Below are 22448 nucleotides of genomic sequence, written 5' to 3'. Positions count from 1 at the left end.
TGCTCCTCCTCACTCTAATACACTCAATGAATGATGCCTGTTTTACTTATTGTCATTGTTATAATTCCAAGGAGGCCTGCCTGGAAACAATTTAGTCCAGATGTTCAGATCTGGTTCTTTCCAGAGATGAAGATCCATGGAGGAGGGTGAGGGTGGGGCAGGATGAATAATCCTGAGTGACACTGGGGAGCAAAGCCACCAGTGGAGGAGCCTCTCGACTTGGGTGTGCTGAGAAGGGCTCCTTCCTGCTTGGAGGGAGGGGCCCTTTGCTGGGCCAGTAAATGGCCAGGGAAGGGTCTATGGCCGTGCCACCTTGAACAAGCCCGATACCGTCTGATCTCGGAAGCTAAGCAGGGTCAGGCCTGGTTAGCCTTGGATGGAAGACCACCTAGGAAGACCAGGTGTTGTAGGCGTAAAAAAATTAAAAAAAAAAAAAAAGAGAGAGAGATCATAAGCTGACAAGGTCCTTGCAATCTGTGAGGTCAACCAAGGGTTGCCTCACCTAAAAAAAGTAAATAAATAATAATGTCCGGGGAAGGAAGGAGAGAAAACTGGCTCTATCTCACTGGCCTAGCCCCTGAGCGGGGCTCTGGGCACTAGCGGAAATGGCAAAAATGTCTTATTCTGTGGCAGGAGAGTGTCCCTAGAATTGTATCATAGCCAGTTTCGAGGGTGATAATGGTGGGCAGAGGACCCTAGAGAGCTGAGGGAGATTTTACTTACTGATGTCTCTTTAAAAGGGAAAACAGAAACCTCTCCCGAGGCAGGACTGTCTGTTGGGGCAAGAAGACCCTAAGGCTATGACGGGACTTTTGGTTCCCAGGGTCCAAACCCTCAGCCCCAGGTCTCACATTTGTGCCTGCAGAGCCTTCTCCCTTTGGGAAGGTGACGTGGAGCCAGGGCTCAGTTCAGGGAAGTGTCACACGATGATGGTTGGTCAGACCTGGGGCACAGCCAGCATAATAGCATAGAGGGGCGCAGCTACCACTTCAGGACTGGTTCATCGGAAGACTGAACTGAGATTTACAGGAGCAGAAGAATACATTACTTCATTTATTCATGTATTCATTGGTTCCTACTTTCCTTCAATACCTTATAATTTATTATTATCATGATTTATTTTGATGCTTAGATTGTTCTAGATTTGGCTACTTGTTGGCTGCTGTTTTGTTTGAATACATTCCCATCTTCTTTGATACATTCCCACCCTATCTTCTTGGGCAAAGAGAACTTTCTGTCATCATGGTAAAGATTGCATCAGACCACCAATGGATGCTAAAACTAGGGGGAAATTTTGATGAGCAGTATATTTGAATAGTCTTAAAGTATTTCCTCACAGACTTCTTATGAGTTGCAAGGAGGGGGAGGTAATTAATTATATAATAGAGAAACTGGGCAACATCTAGACTGAGTGATCTAAATTAACATCATCTATGAGGAACAGAGGGACATCGTGTGCCTCCAGATATGATATCCTGAGGACACATTGCCTCAGCAGTTTTCCAGCTGAGAATGCATAACCTCAATTTAATCATGGGGAAACATCAAACACAAAATGGGGAATGTTCTATTTAAAAAGAGAGAGAGAGAGAGAGAGAGAGAGAGAGAGAGAGAGAGAGAGAGAGAGAGAGAGAGGGGTCTGTAATTAAAAAAAAAAAAAAAAAAAGCCAGCTATGTAAATGTTCCAGATTTAAGGAGACTAAAGAGACAGGCCAACTAAATGCAACACTAGACCATGTACCGGAGGGGAGAAAATGCTAACAAGAACATAATTAGATCAACTGACAAAATTAGAACGTGGATGGTAGATTAAATAAAAGTATTGTACAAATGTAAATGTGTAGTTAATAACTGGTCTATTGTGTAAGAGGATAACTATATTTTTCGGAAATACAGAAGTATTTAGAGGTAAGAGCCATGATGTATGAACCCCTGAAATGATTTAGGAAAGAAATTAGAAAAATAGAAAGGGAGAGCCCATATGTGATTAAGCAAGGGATGAAATGTTAACAATATGTGAATCTGGATAAAGAGTATACAGATTCTTCTTGCATTATTTTGATTTTTGCAACTTTTGGTAAGTTTAAAATTATTTACAAATAAAAAGTTTTAAAAAAATGTTCCAGACTCGCTTTGTGTTTTCCCTGCCCAAACCCTGTAATCAGCTTTTTCTCCAGAGGCTCTTAGTGAGCAGAAATAGTTAACCACATTAAAAAAAAAAAAAAAAAAGCGAATGAGAAAAAAAAGCATCTCTAGCATACAGAACAGCATGAAGGCAAGCAAATGTGAAATATAAGTGTAGATGATAGAAAAGACAAGTTCTGGCGAAAGTGGGTCTTCTGAGAAGCTAATTCAGCAAAGGGTATCTCTAGATAAAGTGTGGTCTCGCCCGGGATGCAAAAGGCAGGCCCCCACAGCTTCCCTAACAAGGCTCTTCCTATTCACCCACACAAGTGTGATTTGGATATAGGATACAGTAAAGAGACCGATTTAGCCATCCTTCAGAGGGTCAACACTGTTCTTGGGGGTACGTCATCTGTGGAAAACACAGAACTGAATTTTACCTATTCACATAGAATGCGTACAACTATAGTGCAGGGTGTAGAAAGTGAAGCCGCATAGGAGATGGAAACTTCAGCAGGAGGATAGCAATGCCCTCTGTGAATGAGCACCCTCACCTGACCAATCAGAACAAGAAGATATCAACCAATCCCGGCTCGGCAATGCTCTAGTTGGGGCGGGGCAGACAAGCCCAGAGTTGTTTGTTGGCCGCTCCCCAGCAGCCGGGCTGTAACTCTAGTCTTCCCTAGTGGAGAGGAGACAGGCAAAGTGGTTAGGCTAAATGGTGGAGGACATCGGAAGCTAGGCCTGGCAGTAGTAATGCTAACGTACCACATTAGGTTGACTGATCCAGCCCTGGCAACACCCACCTTTGCTGCTCACTCTGCGGGGCCCCTCTCTCAGAGGGCGGGAGTCCAGGACACCGTTGGGAGAGCCAGTAGGGCTGATGAGGGCTTACTCCGGAGCGAGCAGGTCTGAGAAGGATGTGTCAGGCTTCTCTTCCCTGTCCTGCCTGGGTAGGCGGTGGCGCTTCTTGTCCTCTTGGGAAGGCTTGCTGCAAGTTCTAAGAAGAACTATGCCAGGATGGTGAGATTGCGGAGGGAGGAAGTATGCTATATCCTTCTCTGGATTTAGCGCATGTGGGGGAATGAAGCTGGGTGGGAAGACTTCTCGGAAGCAGGATGCACCATCCCCAGATAGGCACATATCATGGCACGTTTTTAAGGTCTCCAACTTGGTGATTCTTGCATGCGTCTAACCTGAACCCTCCTTGCCAGCCCAATATCCCTGGCCAGCTGCTTTTGAGGAGATGTATCTTCCGTCTTACTTCCTCGTTCCTGAGATGAGGTTAGATTCCCACACTAGATGCCCATCCTCAAAATCTGAGGTGGGGAAGCCATTCAGGAAGGTATCTGGTTCCTGTGCAGGTCTTTTGGAGAGTGCAGTTGGTGCCTCTGAGCCAACTGATGCTGCTGTTACTGAGATAGGGAACAGGAAACCCAGGTGGTAGTAAGAGGGGTGTACATTGATTTTGAAGCTCCTTTTCCTATATTAGGCTCTGTGCTAAGCACTTTACATGAATTAGATCCTCAAAAACATTACTAGATTGGAACTACTATTGTCCCTATTTTACTGCTGAGGAAACTGAGACCAGCAAGGTCACGTATCTTATCCAAGGTCACACAGCTAGCTCCAAGTGGCACAACCTGGACCTGTCAGATTCCAAGCTGCTCTTCTTGATTGCAACCCTGTATCACAGCACCTCCTGGCCACTGGCCCTTATGCCAGGTCCCATCCTGCTATGGGTCCTCTGGGGTCCTCACTGATCTGTTGCTGCTGTTTCTGACCTTGGTGCTTGGTTCCTTGTTGTATTTCAGGCTTTCTGGACATTGGGACTCATCAATACAAGGGAAAGTCAGCAAAAACCACAGGCTGCCGTGGCCTGACTAATTTGGAACCAAAGATTTAAGGGATGTGGCAAATCATTTGGAACTAGTCCAGTTGAATTTAGGAACTAGCATTCCTTCTGGGGGTTGCTGGACTACCTCCACTTTACTTGGATACCTCCCAACTCCTCCTGTTATACCAAAGAGGAATCAACTGCCTAAATTTGTAGGGAAGATTTCGGAGGGGGCAACATTTAAATTGGACTTTGCAGAATATCTAGGGATACACGATGGAAAAAATGTGTTGGACGGTTGCTTGTGGGGAGGCCATTCTAGGCCTAGGGAACAGCACAAAGGCTCTGTCTCCTTTCCTTCCCCAACTCCACCCTTGCCCCATTCTTCTCTCTCAGAGATGCTTGACAGCCACAGAGCTTCTGGGGGTGACAAGGTGGCAGAACTTCCCTTGTGTTGGACAGGACAGACACCCTAGAGTCAGAACCTACTCTCCTGGGATGAAGGGATTCCAGGAAGGGAGCCCCCCACCTCTTCACCAGAAGGCGCTCATGGGTCCCCACTGCAGGGAGGATTCCCTCCTTAATCACTTGCATCTTGCCTGTTTCTTCAGCTACTGATTTTCTTGCTTAGAAGAACACGTCTTCTTTCATGCCCATTTACTGACGCTGACAATATCACAGCTGGCTTGGACTAGCAGGCTATCTTAGAGTCCTCTGAGTAATTGTGTCCATTCTAGGGCAGATGCATGGAGAGGGATGGGTGTTAACATGGAAGTTACACCACAGCAAGCACAAAGACTTTTTCTCCAAAATCTCTCTTCCCTCCCTGGGCCTCTTCCCAAAATCAAAGTTCTCCCTTTTCCTCCTCCCTCTCTCCCCACAAACAAAGGTGATTTTTCTCTGGCTCTTTACCCATTATTAAGAGAGTTAGGAATTTCTTGGCTCATGAGCAAGGGCTTTAGAGATCCAGGATCCTTCAAGCCAGATCTCTGAGTGTATGTAGGCTGACATGGTAGGGACTGTGGCTTTGGTGGCCCCCAACTGACCCTAAGATTGACACAGACTAGCTTCTCGTCCCAGTCTCCAAGACTGCCTCCCCTGTCCAGGAGCAGCCTCTAGAACTGACACATCTGCTGCCATTGTTGGACCTGGGTACTGACTGCCAGACAAAGCTACGGGACCAACTAGAAGGGGATGTCCCTTCCATTCCCTTGGTTTCCTCATCCTTTCCAGCTGCCATGACAAAAGATGACTCACGGGCAGAACACGACATGGTCCTCACACCCATCTTTAGCCTACTAGATCTTGCTCCAGGCCCTTTATAGATGTTTTCATCGGAAAAAGTGACATTCAGGTAATAGGGCTGATGTAGCCAAATGCAGGTAGACCGCACTTTGAAAAAACTCCGTAAACAATGTGAATTTACCAAAACACCCCATTTGTTTGGCAGTTACATGAATTGGAAAGGATTCATTTCAACAAGAATAGTGATTTTAAATTCTTATTTTATGCACTCTTCAAAGAGATATTTGGCGTTGGGAGGGAAATGAGATGTCAACTTAAAGAAGATAATTAGGAATGAAGAAAAATGTATGAAATTATAATGCAAATCAGTGGTGATACAGAATCTGAAGTGTAATCTATTCCTTTACCATGACAGGGCAGTTTTTGTAAAGTGAAGTATACTTGACCTTCATGGTCCAGGGCCAAGATCTAGGTCAAGTGCCTGTCTTGGGATGGGGAAAGCTAGCCAACCCTTGATGAGCTGTTCCAAGGAGAAGGCTAGATCACACAAATATCCAAAGCAAAGCCCTTAACCGTGCCTCCATTCTTTTCTTGGGAACTAAGTGAGTTTTAGATTGGCCCAAAATGGGCAGCCAAAAAACGCTGGCATCCAGATCAATGCACAAAATTAGTTTTGAGCCTTACACACTGACCTGTCTACCACCTTTTACTGGATGGGTTAGACCAGCTGGATGGGGGGGAGATTTATAGGCTCAAATGGGGTCAAATGGCATTCTTTGAGGCTACAACTCTTTAAAGGAGAAAATGGAAAGTGTAGGACTGGGGGCCAGATTAGGGCAGGGAAGAGAAAGTGATCAACATCCCATGAACACATTGTACTGTCTTGTCCAAAGGTCCTTGAGGATAGGACAGGAAAAACCTCCACTATCCCATCTACATCTCAAACCCAGGTCTCTTCAGAGAGGACCAAACTGCAGGGTCCCCTGAGAGGAGTGGAGACACCTGGACAGCCAGGACTGGAAAGATTAACAAGCAACTCAGTGAAATAACACTTCCTGTTCTCTGACAAAAGCAACCCGAGGAACACTTTTCCTCCAGCTGTTTTCATGGAGTCAACAGACACTAAAGCAATTACCAGAGGAAGTTTGGAAAGCCTCAGTTCTATATAAAACAGATGTACGTACCCAAAACTTTTTCATAAAATGGAGTGTCAGGTTCATCTTGATTTGCTGTCTGGTGATACTCTCACCTGGGTACTTGTCATCTCTCTCTTAATGGCCTCCTTAGAGGCAGCAACCATGTCTTTGCCACCTTTACATGCCCTTTAGTGCTTAGCAGTGCCTGACGTTGGTACTCTACGCATATGATGAATCTAGTTGAACAAAAATCAGTCGAGGACCTAGTCTAATGCCTTTTTCAAATAAAGAAACTGGGTTCTAGAGCATGAAAAGAAATGTTCTAAATCTATATTGTCTTTTGGGTAGGACAGAGGCTTAAGCTTGTAGCCACTGCCTGGAGGCCTGGCTTCAAGTTGATTGGCATGGGTACCTCTCCTGCAGTCAGCCTGGAGCATTTCCACCCTCCCTTGTTCATGGTATTTCAATATCAACCAGCTTAAAATTAGTCCCTCCCTCTCTCCAGCCCAGAATTATGTGTACACCTGGAGAAGCAGTGCTTCAAAAACATCTCTATCGTCATAGTGAACTGGTCAAGCTTCTGAGGTATTAAGCAATCCATCATAGCATTTGTGACTGGTTAACTTTAATTTGTCAAAATAAATCTGCAGTATTTTGCATGTTAGTAATACAGTGCTGGTATTGACAGGAAAAATCATCATCTGCTTACATAGAAACCTTCATTTAGGAGCACACCTTAGGAGGGAAATGAATACACAATAAAAGGCAAATGCAGGCCAAGCAGTGAGCCCTAGAGTATAACAGGCTGATGTCAGATTTGAGGATTATCTAATACAACTGTTCAGCTGCCAATCTGATAAAGGGGGTGCTCTCAACCAGGTTACAACCAGATGGAAAAACAAACTCTGCTTTTTCGTAGAGCGGTGGCCGTTGTGCCTTCAACACTTGGTCGAATCAGTTCATCAGCATCAAAACTCAATTCCAGTTCCAAACACAGGAGAATTTCACCACACAACCTATTCGTCCCCCTTTCAGTGGCCTGCTGCCACCCCATCCTGCCAACTCTCTCCCTCCCAAAAGAAGACACGGCGTGGCTTTATTATTGCAGACAAGCTTCTTAAGTGAATAAAGAATGCATACAAAATAGCATTTTAACTGAAGTCATACAATGAAATCACTCCTGTTTATTATACAATGAATTGATAAAACAATCATTTCTAGCATATATCTTTTTTTTTTTTTTAAGAACTAATACTTTCAGGGTTCTGACGACCACACTCTAACCTGGGGGTAGGGTCCATACCTGCCCCCACAGAGTACTGCTCCTTGGGCCACTGTGAAGGAAGCCTGGCTGTCTGAATCATGAAGGACTGTGATTATCAGCCCAGCCAGAGATGATGGATCCCAGCAGGCAGAACCAGAACTGTCTCGGGGCTGCATGCCAATAAATGTGGGCTTCCTCCAAATATGGCCACCACCTGCCTAATCTCAGGCTCAGGAGGGCCACGCATGGGCCTTCCCTACACAAGTCCTTCCAGTAGTCCACACATAATGCTCTACATCTTAAAAACAAACCATCTTTGTACTGTGGATAGGAACAGTTGTAACAAAGTCATAGCTACATATTTTTCTCTACATTTTGTTTATTGAGACAAACTAATTAAAAGGCACAAACATAGGGCATGTTTACATGGACATTATAACAAACATATACATTAAAAGTGTAGGAATGTGTTGCCTTCCTGCTAAACAGAAAGTTCCTAAGCTTTTATATATACAAAAGTTGTACAATTTAATGTCCTAAAGTACAAAAGATCATTTATAAAATTATTTTACACTAAGTACTATTTATTTTATTTTTTACTATGTAGTTCAACCCCCTCGAACTGTTTTGTATAATGACACACAGATACCTGTCCCTGATGTAGGAAGTCTGCCTCAGATGCAGGGTATTTTGATGCTTGAACTGACACAGTGGGGTATAAACGGAAGTCATCCAGTTTGATAGTGAGTCTTGCAAACATTCTGCAAGATTAACACAACTAATTTTCACTTAACTGCAAGGTTGAAAAAGGAAAGAAACCAAAAACACGTTGCAACTTAAAAAAAAAAATCACGGCGTCTTGGTTTTAGTAATTATTTTTTAGAACACAATGCTTTAAAAACAATGTGTGGCATGATGGTTTAAAGAGCATCTGTTTCCTTAGCTTTTGGTTTCTACTTTATGTACAGAAATAAGATATCTTGCTAAGAAATAAAAAGCACATGTCTTAACGTGCACAATCATTGCTGGGTTTCTACAGGGAGTGTGGACAGCTGTCTCCCTGAAAACACCACAAAGCTGATACAAGTGTTTTCTCAAAGGAAAAAAAAAGTGATGTCCATATTTACAAACTTGAACAAATCTGCACAATACTTGATTAAGAAACAAAAGGAGAAATAAAAAAAAAAAACACTCTGCTTGTTCTGAAGGGGCATACTACCTAGTTAGTGGTTAGAATAATAACTGTATACAATTTAATATAAGACATAAACTCTAGTGAGCAACTAACACACCTTTCCCTGTTGTAATATCAACAGGCTCTGAATGGGAGAGAGAGGGGCATATCACATCCCAGTGCCTCCAGCGTCTTCCAATTTAAAGCAATAATTTTAAGTGTTCCAAAGTATTCCTTGGCTCCTGAATAGGAGTCCCATTGGCCTCCATTTGTTAGGAGTCTGCCTGTCCACACGCTTGACTTCTCCTCTGTCAGTTGCGGCCTTCTCTTACCAAAACACAATCTGTATATATATATTTTTAAATTTTTTTAAAAAGTCAACTACAATGCTATATTCCATCAGGATTAATATGCTGAGCAATATTTACATCTCCAAATATCAGGTCACAATCCCTATTATATGTTGAAGTTAGAATGATAAATTATCATATGCTTTGCATATCAGAGCTGGTATCACCTTTCCCATAGGGAATGCTGCCTGAAATTAACATATTCCCAAAGGTAAAATGCATATTCTCTGAAATGCATTTTATTATGACAATGCATGTATTTACTCAAAAACAATAAACACAGACAATTCTACACTAGCTCTCAATCCATGGACTTAGAACTTCAGGTTAAAATCAGCCATCTACCTTGTACTGAGAGAAGAGTTCTGCTAGTGTTTAGAATAAAATGATTTCTTGGAATTAGAAACTAATGCTGTTTTTTTATTTTGAAATGGGTTTTGCTTTTTTATGATTGGTTTTAATTCTGGCATTTCATCTTGCCAACTACTATCCTGTTTAAGCAATGCTGTCAGCTAAAAGGAATTTGATTAAACTAAAGTGGTCCAGTGATAAGTAAAACACACACCCTACTTTGAACAATCCCAGCCAAATTGGAGAAAAATGTTACTACACTATTATTAACTAATATGATAAAATCTCCCAATTTCATCATTACTTTTTGCTTTAATAAACTAAAAGTTGCTGGTAAATATTTACTTTAACTTATATTTTGATTTTATAATACTGTTTACCAAGGTGGTGATGTAGGCAAAGCTTGGGGTAAGAAAGGCATGCTCTCTACAGGCCTCATTGCTATATTAAGAGGGGCAGCTAACGTCATAGGCGTGGGCAGGTTCATTGGAGATGTGATCGTGACAGGGTGTGCTATATTCACTGGAGCAGTGACAGGGGTGGGGAGGTTGACTGGGGTAGTGAGTGTTAAAGGAGAGGTCATGGATAATGGACTGGTTATAGTTACAGGGTGCCCTATGTTCATTGGGCTGGTTATGTTAACTGCACTTGAAACATTTACTGGACTTCTCATGCTCATTGCAGCTGCCACTGTGACTGGGTTTGACATAGTCCCAGACGACACAGAGGATGTTATATTGAATGGAGTAGTGAGAGTCACAGGTGTCGTAGCAGCCGTGGAGGTTTGGCACAGGTTAGCAGCTTCTAAAATAAGAAGACAAAAGGACCTTTAGACTCTCAAAACAGGGAACAAAATTCACAAACAGCTTCTGAATCAACTTCTTTCAATTAAAAAGAACATTTAATAAATTCAATTAATTTTCTACCAAGTAGTCAACAGGAAGGGAGGATCCTTCTGAGTATAAGATGGGGGGCCAGGAATCCCAACGTGTGCTCCCTCAAGGATTTAGGCAACTTGTTTAGCTCTGGCACTTTTGGTTTAGATTTACTTACCTTCATCACAGTGATACTGAGAAGATGAGTAAATTTCTGCAAGACACTCGGGGTGGGGGGCAGAGAGATCAAGGAGCGCTAGAGTATTCTTACTACCACTTCACACAGTTCCTCTGAGTTCTAAAGACTTTCCTGAGAAGAGCCGACTATAGGCAGGCCAGGCAACAAGAGCTTGTTTACACAGAGCTGGGCTGATGGTTATACAATAACAGATAATCAGAGAAATCTTCTCATAAGGCATACTGTAGCAGAAAGAGGTGGGTCTCCTCAAAGCTATAGGTACTCTTGAGCCTTCTCAGGTGAAGACACATTCTGTTAAGGTTTTAAAAATCCGTAAACAGAGACTGATAAACAAGCTATTTTAATATCACCTATTTATTTCAGTCTTAGAAAAACTGTTTTAGTTAAATAACCCTATTGTTTCTGGTTGTGTCTTATCCATTTTAAAAAAGAAAATATATCTTTATGTTTTCTTCCCCACTCCCATTCCTACTTCTTTCTGATGCTGACACAATCACCTACTTTATGCCTGGTGTCATTTAACTACACATATTACACACACCACCACCAATACCAAGGATGACTAATCAGGCAAGGAGACCTTGCAATGAGTTGGGGGGCCTTGGTTCTTGTTATCCAGCAAAGTCTTCTTAATGAAAACCTCCTTAAGAGGTGACATCCGCACCCCACCACTGAACAAAATTCAACACCACCTGCTGGTGTGTCACAAAACAGTAATGAGAAGACAGATGGGTGGGCTGGCAGTGACTTGGCCGTCAAAATGGAAAAACACATTTGAGACTAAAGATGAAGGTCTGCGCACATTCCACGTGTGGGTCAAATCACCTCAGATGGAACCTTGGGCCATTAAGCAGCCCTTCCTTGATCAATATGATGTAACTTGGCATACTCTGTACTCCATATCAGAGATTCCCAAACCTGGCTAATGATCAAAATCATTTAGGGAGCTTTTAAAAAAAATGGCTTCCCAGGAAATTCAACAGTGAGATTTAGATGGAACCTGGGAAGTCTGTACTTTTTTAAACGCTGCAAAAATGATCTGATTGTCATCCAAGTTTGGAAACTTATATTATCTTATTTAAGCCCAATATTTAAAAGAAATGTGCTGATTCAAGTTTATTAGGCCAGGAGTCTCCTCTCCCCCAAAAATGTGACATTTACTAACATGAATACAGAAGTTTCTAACATTAGTGGTCGTTTCCAGAGCGATTTAGGCTATGAGTGGGAATACAATAACATTTTGTTTCGTGGAAGTCAGAAGATTTAGGAGCTGAACAACTGAGTCTTATTGTGTAAACTGAAATACAATACCAAACAGAAGAGTGCAGAAAGAAAAAGAGAATGAAAGAGAAAACCAATTCACTTTTAAGGTGATGGTAGCATTGCTAAGGATATTCTCCAGTATCCACCAAAGGAGTTTTCACTTTCCCATGCGCCGTCTCCCTACCGCCTTCCCACGTTTTTGTTTTAATCTAACACTGTTCTTTTCTATAACTTAAAATACATTTACTCTCACTCCTTCTCTAAGTAAAACAACCTTCACATTATACTTTCAACCTAATATGCAATTATCATAGTGTATATACACATATAATTTTTCTATCCCCTTTCCCCATTTCTTCACCCTCCTCCTACCACACACACACACAAATTATCAAAATAATGACAAATCTTCATTTGGAAGACAGAAACGAGCAGGACCTGCCTGGACCTGAGAAAGGGTAAAAGGCCTATCTGGACTGCTGTGTTCTTTTCCTCCAATGCCAGTAGATGTATGAAAAGGATGCTATTCCTTTTGTCTTTATCCAAGAACAGAATGTTTAGAGGAGATCTCAGGAAGGGAACAGCCACACCAAATGAATGCAAAGGATGGAAGAAACTATACAGCAAAGGAATTACAGAGGAGCCTACATGCAGAAGATTCCTTATGGATTTAAAAAACAGTAAGACATGGCAGGGGTGGGGGAGAAAAGGAATTTTGAAATCTATGCTGTAGCTGTTGGTACACTGACAAAATGATGTACTTGAAATGGCTGCACAATAGTACAGAAGCAAAGCTACAACTAGTCAGTTAAAAATCTATGTTGAAAATTGATATTCCAACTGATTCTTTATAAAATATATATGAGAGAAAAGCAAACCACTCTCGATTTTGGTAACAATTAAGGCAAAGTCTCTAACAACTGAAGTACATACATGTTAAGCTAATGCCAGCCCCAGTGACAGACTGAATGAGACTAAGGGTAAGACCAAGAGATAAAGAGCCTGAACATGTAATAAATAAAACAATACAGAAAGAACACTAAACAGCAGAAATTAGCATGGTTGTAAAAAAAAAAGAGCTTATGAACACATAAGGACATTTTACCCACCTCTAACAGTGGGAATTTTTGAGTCAGGAAGAAAAAAGGAGCCCATAACGCATGAGGCTGACATAAAAGTGAACATAAAAACGGACCCCCGAGCATACAAAGCAAAGGACCAAATTTGGTTCTAAATCTGTAACAAAAAGTAAATCAAAAGAAGGAACATGACAAGAAATACTGAGAATCTTTATTTCCTAGTAAAAAAACCTATCTGGTAAGCTTGAAAGCTTTGTTGCCAATAACTTACACTTCCCAGCATATAGTATTTCCAAGTTTCCATAAAGCTGGATTCCCTAAGCTGTGGCTTCTTTACTTTGATCACTTGGCATATTGAGTGAAACACTTCTCTAGCCATACTTGGAGCACTAGAAGCCTCATCTTACCTTTCTTTCTTGCTTTAACAGCTTCTTCCCACAGTCTCAGTGTCTCTACCTGCTTCCCTGGCCAGCTTGTCACATGTTGTTGTTGCTGCTGCTGCTGCTGCTGTTGCTGCTTCTGATTGCTGGTCTCTTCATTCATGCATGCTACTCGAAAGACAAACCAGAAACACATTTATCTTGAAAAATGCAGCCGTTTTTTTCAAAATCTGAAACTTAGATACTTTTGACTCCTTGTGCCTCTATGATCTTTACCATTTAACTTGATAGTTTTTACTACAGTGCATCTTTTTTGGTGCTTGTGTCTTTTTGGTCAAAACAGACAAATTAATTTAGAAAACTAGAGAGCTAGAGAAAACCAATATAAAAAAGGATTCTTTGCTATAGTAAAAAGCAAGTCTTTTAGACTGGAACTTGAGTAATATTATCATGGACTAATTAATATTCATTAAAATATCTAAAATACTTGGTTACTGGACCACAATGATGTACACTAAAAGTAAATTTTTATGAGCTTAAAGAATGACGTGCTAGATAATAAACCCAATGTACTTACAAAGAAGTAAAAAATGGATGAGATTAAAACACACTAAGCAATCTTTGCTACTCACTCTTGTCCACCTATTTTGAGAATTTGATGTTTCTGCTGCATAAAGTACATACATAACAGAATACAAAATTAGGAAAACACTTTCTTCTGGTGGTTAGAGAGATCTTAAAGAAAAAGCCTGGGTAAATGCAAATATTGAATTTCATCCCTAAGTCCCTGGAATATTCTATCTTCAACTCTGAATTTAAGGTAAACAAAGTGTTTAAATCTTAAAATGGATTTGATATTCCATTTCTCTACAGATTTGGGTTAGAAAAGGAAGCTTATTAACACTGCTTTCATCTTTAAGGTTATTAAGGACACATTATTAATACCATCAGCAGTAAGGAAACACAGGCTTGAGAAGCTTTCTAACATTAAATAAAAACAATTAAAATTGTCTGGATATGATGCAACTTCCTAGTATGGTTTATACTGCCACAATTCTAACACACTGGAGCTTTTTATTCAACCCCAAAGAAGACAGGACACACTGAAAAATAGCTGTAGGGAAATTTTGCTTTTCTAACACGGGGGCTAACAGTAGACAAGCACAGACTGAAAGCAAAATCAGTGCCGTTTGCATACACGCACATAAAGTATATTTCCAATACTAATATTCATTCTCCAGTACTGCACACTCTAGTTAACAGTGGGGAATGTAAGATGAACAATAATAGTCCTAAGAGCACAGCAAAAATCCCTTCGATACATTATAAAAACATCTAGATTTCAACAATCAAATGCCAAAGAAATATAACTTGAAGCATCACTTACTTTTACTGATGCCTTGTTTACATGTATTACAGTTGATACTTTGGCTCTGCCCATGTGTCTTTAAGTGGCTGGTGATGTATGCTGCACTCAGGAGCTTCCCACAGATGTTACACGATACCTTGCCTTCGTGGCGCACCATGTGTGTCCGCAGTCTGTCTTTGGTGGCAAAGGCAGCAGTGCACGTCTGCATGAGGGAGGAAAACTTTTTTTAAATATAGACTATCCTGTTCTACTCATTTTAAAGTATGTTATATTCTAGGCATTACCCTATGCATATCAGCAAGCAGACTGAGTTAGCTGAATTTTAATTGTGTTACCTAGAATCATAATCATAATAAAACACTTGGCAAATTTTAGACCTTACATTTTAGGGGAAGAAAGAATGTAAACAGAGTAGTGAGAAGAGCTTTAAAGTCAGTTAAAGCTGGATTTAAATCCAGCTCCCCGATTCACTAACAAGTGTAACACTGAGCAAGTTACTTAACCTATGTGAATTTGTTTCTTTATCTATAAAATGATAATACCTACCTCACAAAATTACTGGTAGATTAAGAGCCTGGCCTTGCACATAGAAGACACTCAAAATGACACTAGCTTCCTTTCTCCAATTGGATTTTTCTTAGAATTCAAATCATTTACTTAATAAAATCAGTCATTAACAAATTTCACTGAAAGGAACACAAAAAGACTTCCAGCAACAAACTAGAATTACTGATATGTAAAACAGTAATTTGATTTAGCAATATTCTTAACCTTTTCATTATCACAACTTATGTTGAATAAAATCATCAACATGAATAGATTTTCCAACAACTAGAAAATGCTCTAATTTGGTAATAATAGATAAAAATCCAATAAGTGATAACATTTGAAAGAAAAGGCATATTTTTTCTATTATAGTTAAGACAATCTTTACCATCAACCCAGAAATTAATTTCAAACACTTCATTCACTCATTTCAATACGCGACCTTTGCAAGACTATAATTTTTTTTTCTTATAGCAATAAATGCTGTTGCCCAAGGAAAGGGAAATGTAGCTTAACAAAAAACAAACACATTTACATTTTTAAATGATCTTGCCCTGCAGAAATAGAAGCTGTCATTTATATTTTATAAAACTAGAATTCAAATGGACCACATTTACTCAAGTCAGTGATTTTTAAAACTTTTAAAGAACGGTGAGATCTGATTGGCTCAGACTTTCTGGATAATGTGCATTAAGTGCTACACTAAGGATAAGTCATTTTAACTCTTACTTGGCATTTGAAGGGTCTTTCTGTTGAATGGACATGTTTTACGTGACAGCTTAAGTGGTCAGGCCTGTGAAAGAGAGAGTTTCAACAGAAGATATAATGGAACATATAGAGAAATGCTACTACTTACTGTGATGTTTACATGCTTGGCAGATTTGGGTGGGGGGCATTTTAAAGAAAGCTAGCAGAATTACCAACTCCCCCTCCCCCCCCAGTCCAAGCATCTTTACCTCTCTTACCATAAACAAAAGTCCTTTACCTGTTTTCTCTCCTAGTCAACATCAAATCATATTAGGTCTTGATTCTTTACGATTACAAAATATCCAAAGTTTTAGTACTAACACTTGCCAGAAACAGCTACTACTATATATACTTTATATATACTTTAAAAGCGTTTAAAAATGAAAATTAGTGAAACATTAGTAATCACAGAAAAATGAAAAATTATTCTCCCAAAAATTTTATTATGAGTATCCAAGGTCATCCTAACTTCCAGAAAATAAGTTTCTTTGATTCGTGCAGACAGTGAACCTCATGACTAGTCACCCAACTGAATTAATTGGATTCTGGTGGTTTTGCAGTAATAAGTATTTATGTGCCGAATATAGGCCTGAGTCCACCAAGGCACCTTAAATGAAATAATAAGTTAATCAATATGTCATCACTTGTCAACCACAACAAACTGAAATTAGACCTGGAGGTGTAATACTTTATCACCATTCTCTAATAACACAGGCCTGCCCACATCCATTTTCACATAAACCTTCTAGAACACACAGAAACAAAATTGAAGTTCACTGAATACCATAATGAAAAAAAGCAAAGCAAAATGTAGTACCTTGAGAAGCCTTTCCCACAAACACTGCAGGTATAGGGTTTGGTGATGCCTCCTTCATGAGACCTCACATGGTAAGTCATCCGGTCCTTCCTCTTGAAGCGCTGATTACAAATAGGACACTCGAAGGGCTTTTCATCTGAATGGGAGAGCTTGTGTCGATTGAGGTGGTAAACATCTCGGAAGGCCTTCCCACACATCTCACAAGCATGGTTCTTCTTGACAGGCTTACTGGGTTTCTTGACAGACTGGGTCACAGGCATAGCTGTGGTGCTGGCACTGCTGCTGGGGTTGGTGCCCGAGGAAGATGTAGTGACTGTTGACAAGATGCCTGCAATGGTTGAGACCAGCGAAGTTCGGCTGCTGTCCCCAGCGATGGTGGAGATAAGGGGAACCACTGTGGTAGGGGTTTTCTTTGACCGGGACACCAACTTGATCCCTGTGTGGCAGGACTCATGGCGCCTCAGGTGATAGCTGTCCCTGAAAGCTTTACTGCAGTAAGTGCACACAAATGAAGTTTTAGGTTTTTCTTTTTTAATCCCAATGGCATCCTTTAATGTTTCTGGTGCAGCCTGAGGTTTCTGAGTTATTGGTATTGGAAGCAATGGTTTCTGATCAGGGGGCTCCACAGCAGAGCTCAGGAGGGGCAGCAAGCTGTTCTGTGCTGCCTGCTGTTGGTGATGAGAGCCTTCATGGGTCTAAAACCAAACATTTACACTTCAGAAACTCAGCCTCTCACACTGACCTTCAAAATTCAACATGCTTCAGACAACAGGGACCAGAAGAAATAATAAAATAGTCTGTAAGCTACCCTCTATAGCAGAGATGTACCAACCATCTAGTTACTCTTAAGAGTTCCCAATACAAAGCATTAAAATCACTGTGCAGATACAAAACTTTCGTGACTAAGTTCCTGACAGTGATCTTGCTTTCAAACAGCTGACTTAACTACAAACCACCCTGGTTCATAAGGGATATACCAGCTGATGAAATCGGTCTGCATTATTCTGCCGACTGAAACCAAGTTTAAATAACTTGTCAAAAAAATTACACTCCAGACTTAAGTATTGAACAGTACCTTACTGCAGTAATGCACAAACCACCCACCCCCCAAATGTAATCATCTACTTGTCTATCACTTAGAAAAAGAAAGGCATTATGTCTCTCCCTTTCCATCAGAGAACTCCTAGTGATTGAAGAAGGCTGTTGCTAAGCAATAAAAGGAATCTAATTCTCTGAATACATACGCTATTTGTTAAGTTTACTTTTAAAGTTTTCACTTAACTCTACTACAAGATTTGGTTGAAATGAAACCTGCAATTAATCAACCTGGAAGGCATCCATGAAGGTAGCCCAGAGCAAAACACCTGTCAGTTGTTACTCAGTTCATTTAACTTTACACAAGAAGTTTGCATCCTTAGCAACACTAGCTGTTTAAACCCTAAACTCTCAAAGACAAAGAGAAAACAAACTATAAATAATCAAAATTCCTTTCATTTTCATCTTCTTTCAACAATTTTAGGTTTCATTCAAGTATTAGACATTTGCTGTTATAATGTGCTTCTCCACTCCAAAATTGGGGGCTGGACACTGTCTGAAAATTTACTTTCACCGCACTGAAACCCAAATTTCATAATGGATCAAGTTCTTGGTATTTATGAGTAGTTACTCTTAGTTTTGATTCTTTCAAAATTCTCCATATCTTCATACTGATAAACATTTAGGAAATAGATCCTGAAATAGATCTTCCTAATATACAGTACTTTACAAACATTATTTCTGAAACTCTTCACAGTGAGCATAAGCCCCTATGTTTGCGTTTTATAAACCTAAAAAGATACATGCACTACGGTTAAGAGCTCCAAATACTTTGCTCGCTATTTACTTACATGATGACAGCACAACAGCTAAGCCTGGAACCAGTCTCCCCTAAATCATTAGGTGTCCAGAGTTACCAGTTTCAATTTAATAATTTTGATCGAATCTTCCTTTAAGTCCTGGAAGTACTCATAGAAAATATGTGCTTACTTATGAGTATCTTTCTGGACTTAGTGATCATACTGAATTATAGTCTACTTTTAATTTAACTTATGGAGCTCCTGTAAATGTCAGTGTCTACCCAGGTGACATTAGTAGAAACTATAGAATCTGGACTCTAATCTTACCCCCTTTCCAACCTGGCTGTAGGATACCCAAGTTTCCATACAGTATACAAATGGTTAATAGCTGAAAATAGTTCAAGATATACAATTTCAAAAGCTAACAGATCAAATAATAGGGAATGCAAATCTTCTGGACAAAGTTCAGATTTATAGTGTTTAGAAGCATTTTTCAATTCTAAACAACCATTAGTTTGATGGAGTACTAAAAGCACTTACTGCCATTTTACCAATTCAGATGTCTGTGGCAACATAAAGTATTTTTACAGCATTGCTGAAGCTCACTCTCACACGAGGGTCACACCAGGTCCCTGCTTCTTGGGTGAAATGCTGTAGAATGCCTTGACCACTACGGAAATCTCTCTCTGAGGATTCCTAGGATCCCCACACTTCTACATGAAGCCTTCTAAGAGGGGAACTGGGTTTCCCCAACTTGTTCTCTGGGGGAGAGACAGAGCAAAATAACAAACATGGCCTGCCTTCAGATAAGTGATTTAAAAAATATATATGTATATATATGAGAAACTTCTGGGTAGACACATATTTGACTAACATCATCAAACCAAAGTTTTAATGTTATCTCTCATTCTTTTTCAACTGCAAGGCTTTTTAAACCCTCCCAAGCTTTCCTTTTTCTGAGGCTGGCAAAAAATAAAACAGAAATGTTATTTCATCACCCAGGGTGGTAGGATATGGCACCATGAAATCTCCAGTGCCAGAGGGTAAAAGATTTTGTACCGAAACAAATTAGCATCAGTGAGTCATATCTTGAATGTCCTGTTAGGAGAATCATCCATCAAACATTTTAACACCTATGGCTTTCACTTTCCACCAGGTTATCTGGAAAGCAAGCAGGTATTAAATTGTTCTAAAATAGGAATTCAATAGGATGCTCCAGTAAACAGTTTAAATCTCCTTTTCCCCAGTGAAAATTACTTAAAACTGGATATAAGTCTACTTTTCCATAGAAAAGACTGAAATATTCTCTTTACCCATTCGACTGTCCTCAGCTCTAAATTATAAGTTTTCCAACAATTTTCACTGCATACATTACCAAGCCCAAAATCAAATATTAGCTTTCACACTTCTCCATCAGGTGGATAAAGATTTTAATAGCTGAAAAAAATTAAATAATATAAAATCTAATTAAAAAGTTGGTCAATAAATACTTGGCATTTGCTTTATCCCGGAAAATAATAAAAGTATTCCAAAAGATTTTTCAACTAGCTTTCCAAAAATTAGTTGTGGGTTTTTCTTTTACATAAAGAACTCTAGTTTTTTCCAATCTCTATTAAGTTTATAGACAACAGCTTTAATATGGTAACTCTAATTCATTCCTGACATGAAAAATCACTTCAATGGCCCATTAATCCCATATTTTAAAATGACCGTTTGAAAGCTTTTTCTAGAGAGGGCGTTTGCCACTTTTACACCAATCTGGATGCCAGCAAATTATATATCAATTATTTTCCAATGCATTTTTAAGTTGACTTAAATTATCAAGCTGATCAAAGCCTGATAAAACAAGACTAGATCAGAATGAGAAAGGGGGAAGTTTGTGAGTTCCATAATTATGGGTATTTTCAATTTTAAGAAGCCCGAATATATTTCAACAACTACTTAAAAACCAAATTACTCACATTTGAAATAATATACATCTTAAAACAATAAACCAGCTCTACACAATAGGTAATGTTTGAATTACCCAATTTCCTAAATTAAATCCACTGGAATGAGTTCAGTGGCTGGGAGAAGTTTCTAAAAATTTTGCTTCCATTCCTAGTTTGTTCCAAAAGGTCTCAAGCGCCCAAGCTACGCGTCTGAGATTTCACGAAATTATTCAAAGGAAAATATCTCCGAGAGGCGGGAAGAACGCACTTAAAGTGACGAGCTTCCTAGCCTCCTCCGGTTCCGAACTTTCCCCGTGAGCTCATCACTTCTGCCCACTAAATGCTTCCTTTGCAAATAGAAACGAAGCAGGAAAAATATAACTTCCAGCCTAGGTCTTCCAAATAGGGGTCCCCCACCTAAAGTGGTCTAGCAAGAGGATTGCCAAACGTATCGGCTACAGTCACTATCAAGTTTCTTGCAAAAAGTGAAGACCAACACCCCAACGAATGACTCATCTGGGGGCTTTGTAAGCGGACTTTGTTTGCTCGCTCCACTTTCCGTCTCCCCCACTTGGTCGAAGGAAACGTTAGCGGTGGGACGAGAGAGAAAAGCGCTCCTGGAGTCCCGGCCCCCACCGCCGCTCCCCCGCCTACCCGGCTGGGGGATTCCCCGAACTGAATGGGACGGCGGGAGAGCTGGACAGAGGGACAAGGTGTCAGCTGCCAAGAGTCGGCAGAGGCTTGAGGAAAAAACAAAATGTAAATCTAGTGAAAAACTTTGGGGAGGGAATACACACTCACAACACCCCCCCAACTGGGTAAACAACTGGGGGGGGGGGCGGCGGGAAGGGGGAGTGGCGGGGAATCCAGGGATACCCGCTATTCGCAGGGATGGGGGTCAGAAAGTCAACACACACAAAAAAGAGAGAGGTGAAAAGGAAAGAGAGCGAACGAAAGATGGAAGAAGTGGTAGTGGTGGGGGACTTAGAGAAGGACCTGGGGACCCCTCACCCCACAGTGCTGGCCCCGGCCCGGCGCGCAGTGGCCGAGCGGCCCGCGCTATCCAGCGGCCCGGCGCCCTCCTTTCTCTGGGCCGCGGGTGGTGACAGCGGCCGGCCTCCTCCCTTCCCCTTCAGGGCGGGAGGGAAGGGTGTGTGCGTGAGTGTGCTGGGGGGGGGCCCGGGGTTCACCCCGAGGCCTGCACTCTCCCCCGCACCCCGTGAGGCCGCCTCCTTTCACCTCAGCAGCCCTGCTCCGCCGAGGCGGGCGGGCGGAAAAACAAAGGGGGATTAAGGCCGGGCCGGAGAGCGGAGCCGGGAGGGAGGGGAGGAGGAGCGCCCGCCCGCCCGCCAGCCCGGGGCCCGGCCCCCCTGTCCCCCCCCGCGCCCCCCCGGGGGGGCCCCCAGTACCTGGAACAGGAACGTGGTCCAGTTGGCCTCCATAGCTGCGGCGGCCGACCCCCCTCCTCCCCACTCCCCCCGCTCGGGGAGCCTCCTCAGCCGGAGGAGGCGACAACAAAGCGGCGGCGGCGGCGGCGGCGGCAGCGGCAGCGGCGGCTCCTCAACATGGCAGCGCCGAGCGCGGCCACTTCCGGTAACCTCCGGGACGCACCACCGCCGCGGCGAGCGCGGGCGGGGGGGGAGCCCCAACCCGGCTGCCACCGCCCCCAGTTCCCCGGACCCCTCCTGGGCGTCCCCGCTGCCGGCTCGCCGCCTCGGAGCTCAGCCAGTGCCCGCCGGCGGTGGGGTCAGGGCCCCCGCGGGGGGGCTGGGGTGGGGCCGGGGGCGGGGATGGGGCGCGGCGTCCCCCCCCGCGGGGGTGTGTGGTGCTGCGGTCCGTGGCTCAGGCAGCTGGAGCAGGGGGAGCTCAGGAGAGAAGATGGAGGACGCCAGGGTCTGGCGCTGCTTGGCTGGGCACTGCTGGGCC

At 41.9% G+C, this 22448-nt stretch overlaps 1 protein-coding gene across 4 annotated transcripts; it reads right to left on the bottom strand.

Moving 5' to 3' along the window:
• Positions 1 to 6947: 6947 nt before the first annotated feature.
• VEZF1 (vascular endothelial zinc finger 1) lies at positions 6948 to 22115 on the bottom strand. 4 transcript variants are annotated; one of them, XM_023520381.1, is made up of 7 exons: positions 21932 to 22115; positions 19132 to 19352; positions 16757 to 17451; positions 15922 to 15985; positions 14665 to 14848; positions 13305 to 13445; positions 6948 to 10285 (listed from the first exon to the last, which is right to left on the bottom strand). In XM_023520381.1, exons 2-7 carry the CDS (start codon positions 19135 to 19137, stop codon positions 9858 to 9860), a joined length of 1518 nt encoding a protein of 505 aa, XP_023376149.1. In that variant the 5' UTR covers positions 19138 to 19352; positions 21932 to 22115; the 3' UTR covers positions 6948 to 9857. The 4 variants fall into 4 exon arrangements, with proteins under 4 accessions (XP_023376149.1, XP_011373400.1, XP_011373401.1 ...); XM_011375098.2 differs by lacking the exon at positions 19132 to 19352 and having other exon boundaries at positions 14665 to 14866; positions 21932 to 22108; XM_011375099.2 differs by lacking the exon at positions 19132 to 19352 and having other exon boundaries at positions 21932 to 22108.
• Between the last annotated feature and the right edge of the window lie 333 nt (positions 22116 to 22448).

Source organism: Pteropus vampyrus, unplaced genomic scaffold (genome assembly GCF_000151845.1).
Source record: "Pteropus vampyrus isolate Shadow unplaced genomic scaffold, Pvam_2.0 Scaffold261, whole genome shotgun sequence".
In the NCBI taxonomy this organism is placed as follows: Eukaryota; Metazoa; Chordata; class Mammalia; order Chiroptera; family Pteropodidae; genus Pteropus; species Pteropus vampyrus.
This window is presented reverse-complemented; position numbering and strand designations above follow the sequence as displayed.

Bases quoted from the DNA above. Each gene is read 5' to 3' on its own strand.
- VEZF1 (XM_011375098.2), bottom strand. From the start codon at position 21,964: ATGGAGGCCAACTGGACCACGTTCCTGTTCCAG. The intron at 15,986-16,756 runs GTACTACATTTT...TCTCTTTCACAG, and splicing joins TGTGGGAAAGGCTTCTCAAG to GCCTGACCACTTAAGCTGTC. The intron at 14,867-15,921 runs GTAAGAGTTAAA...ATTTAAAAAAAG, and splicing joins AAAGACCCTTCAAATGCCAA to TTTTCCTCCCTCATGCAGAC.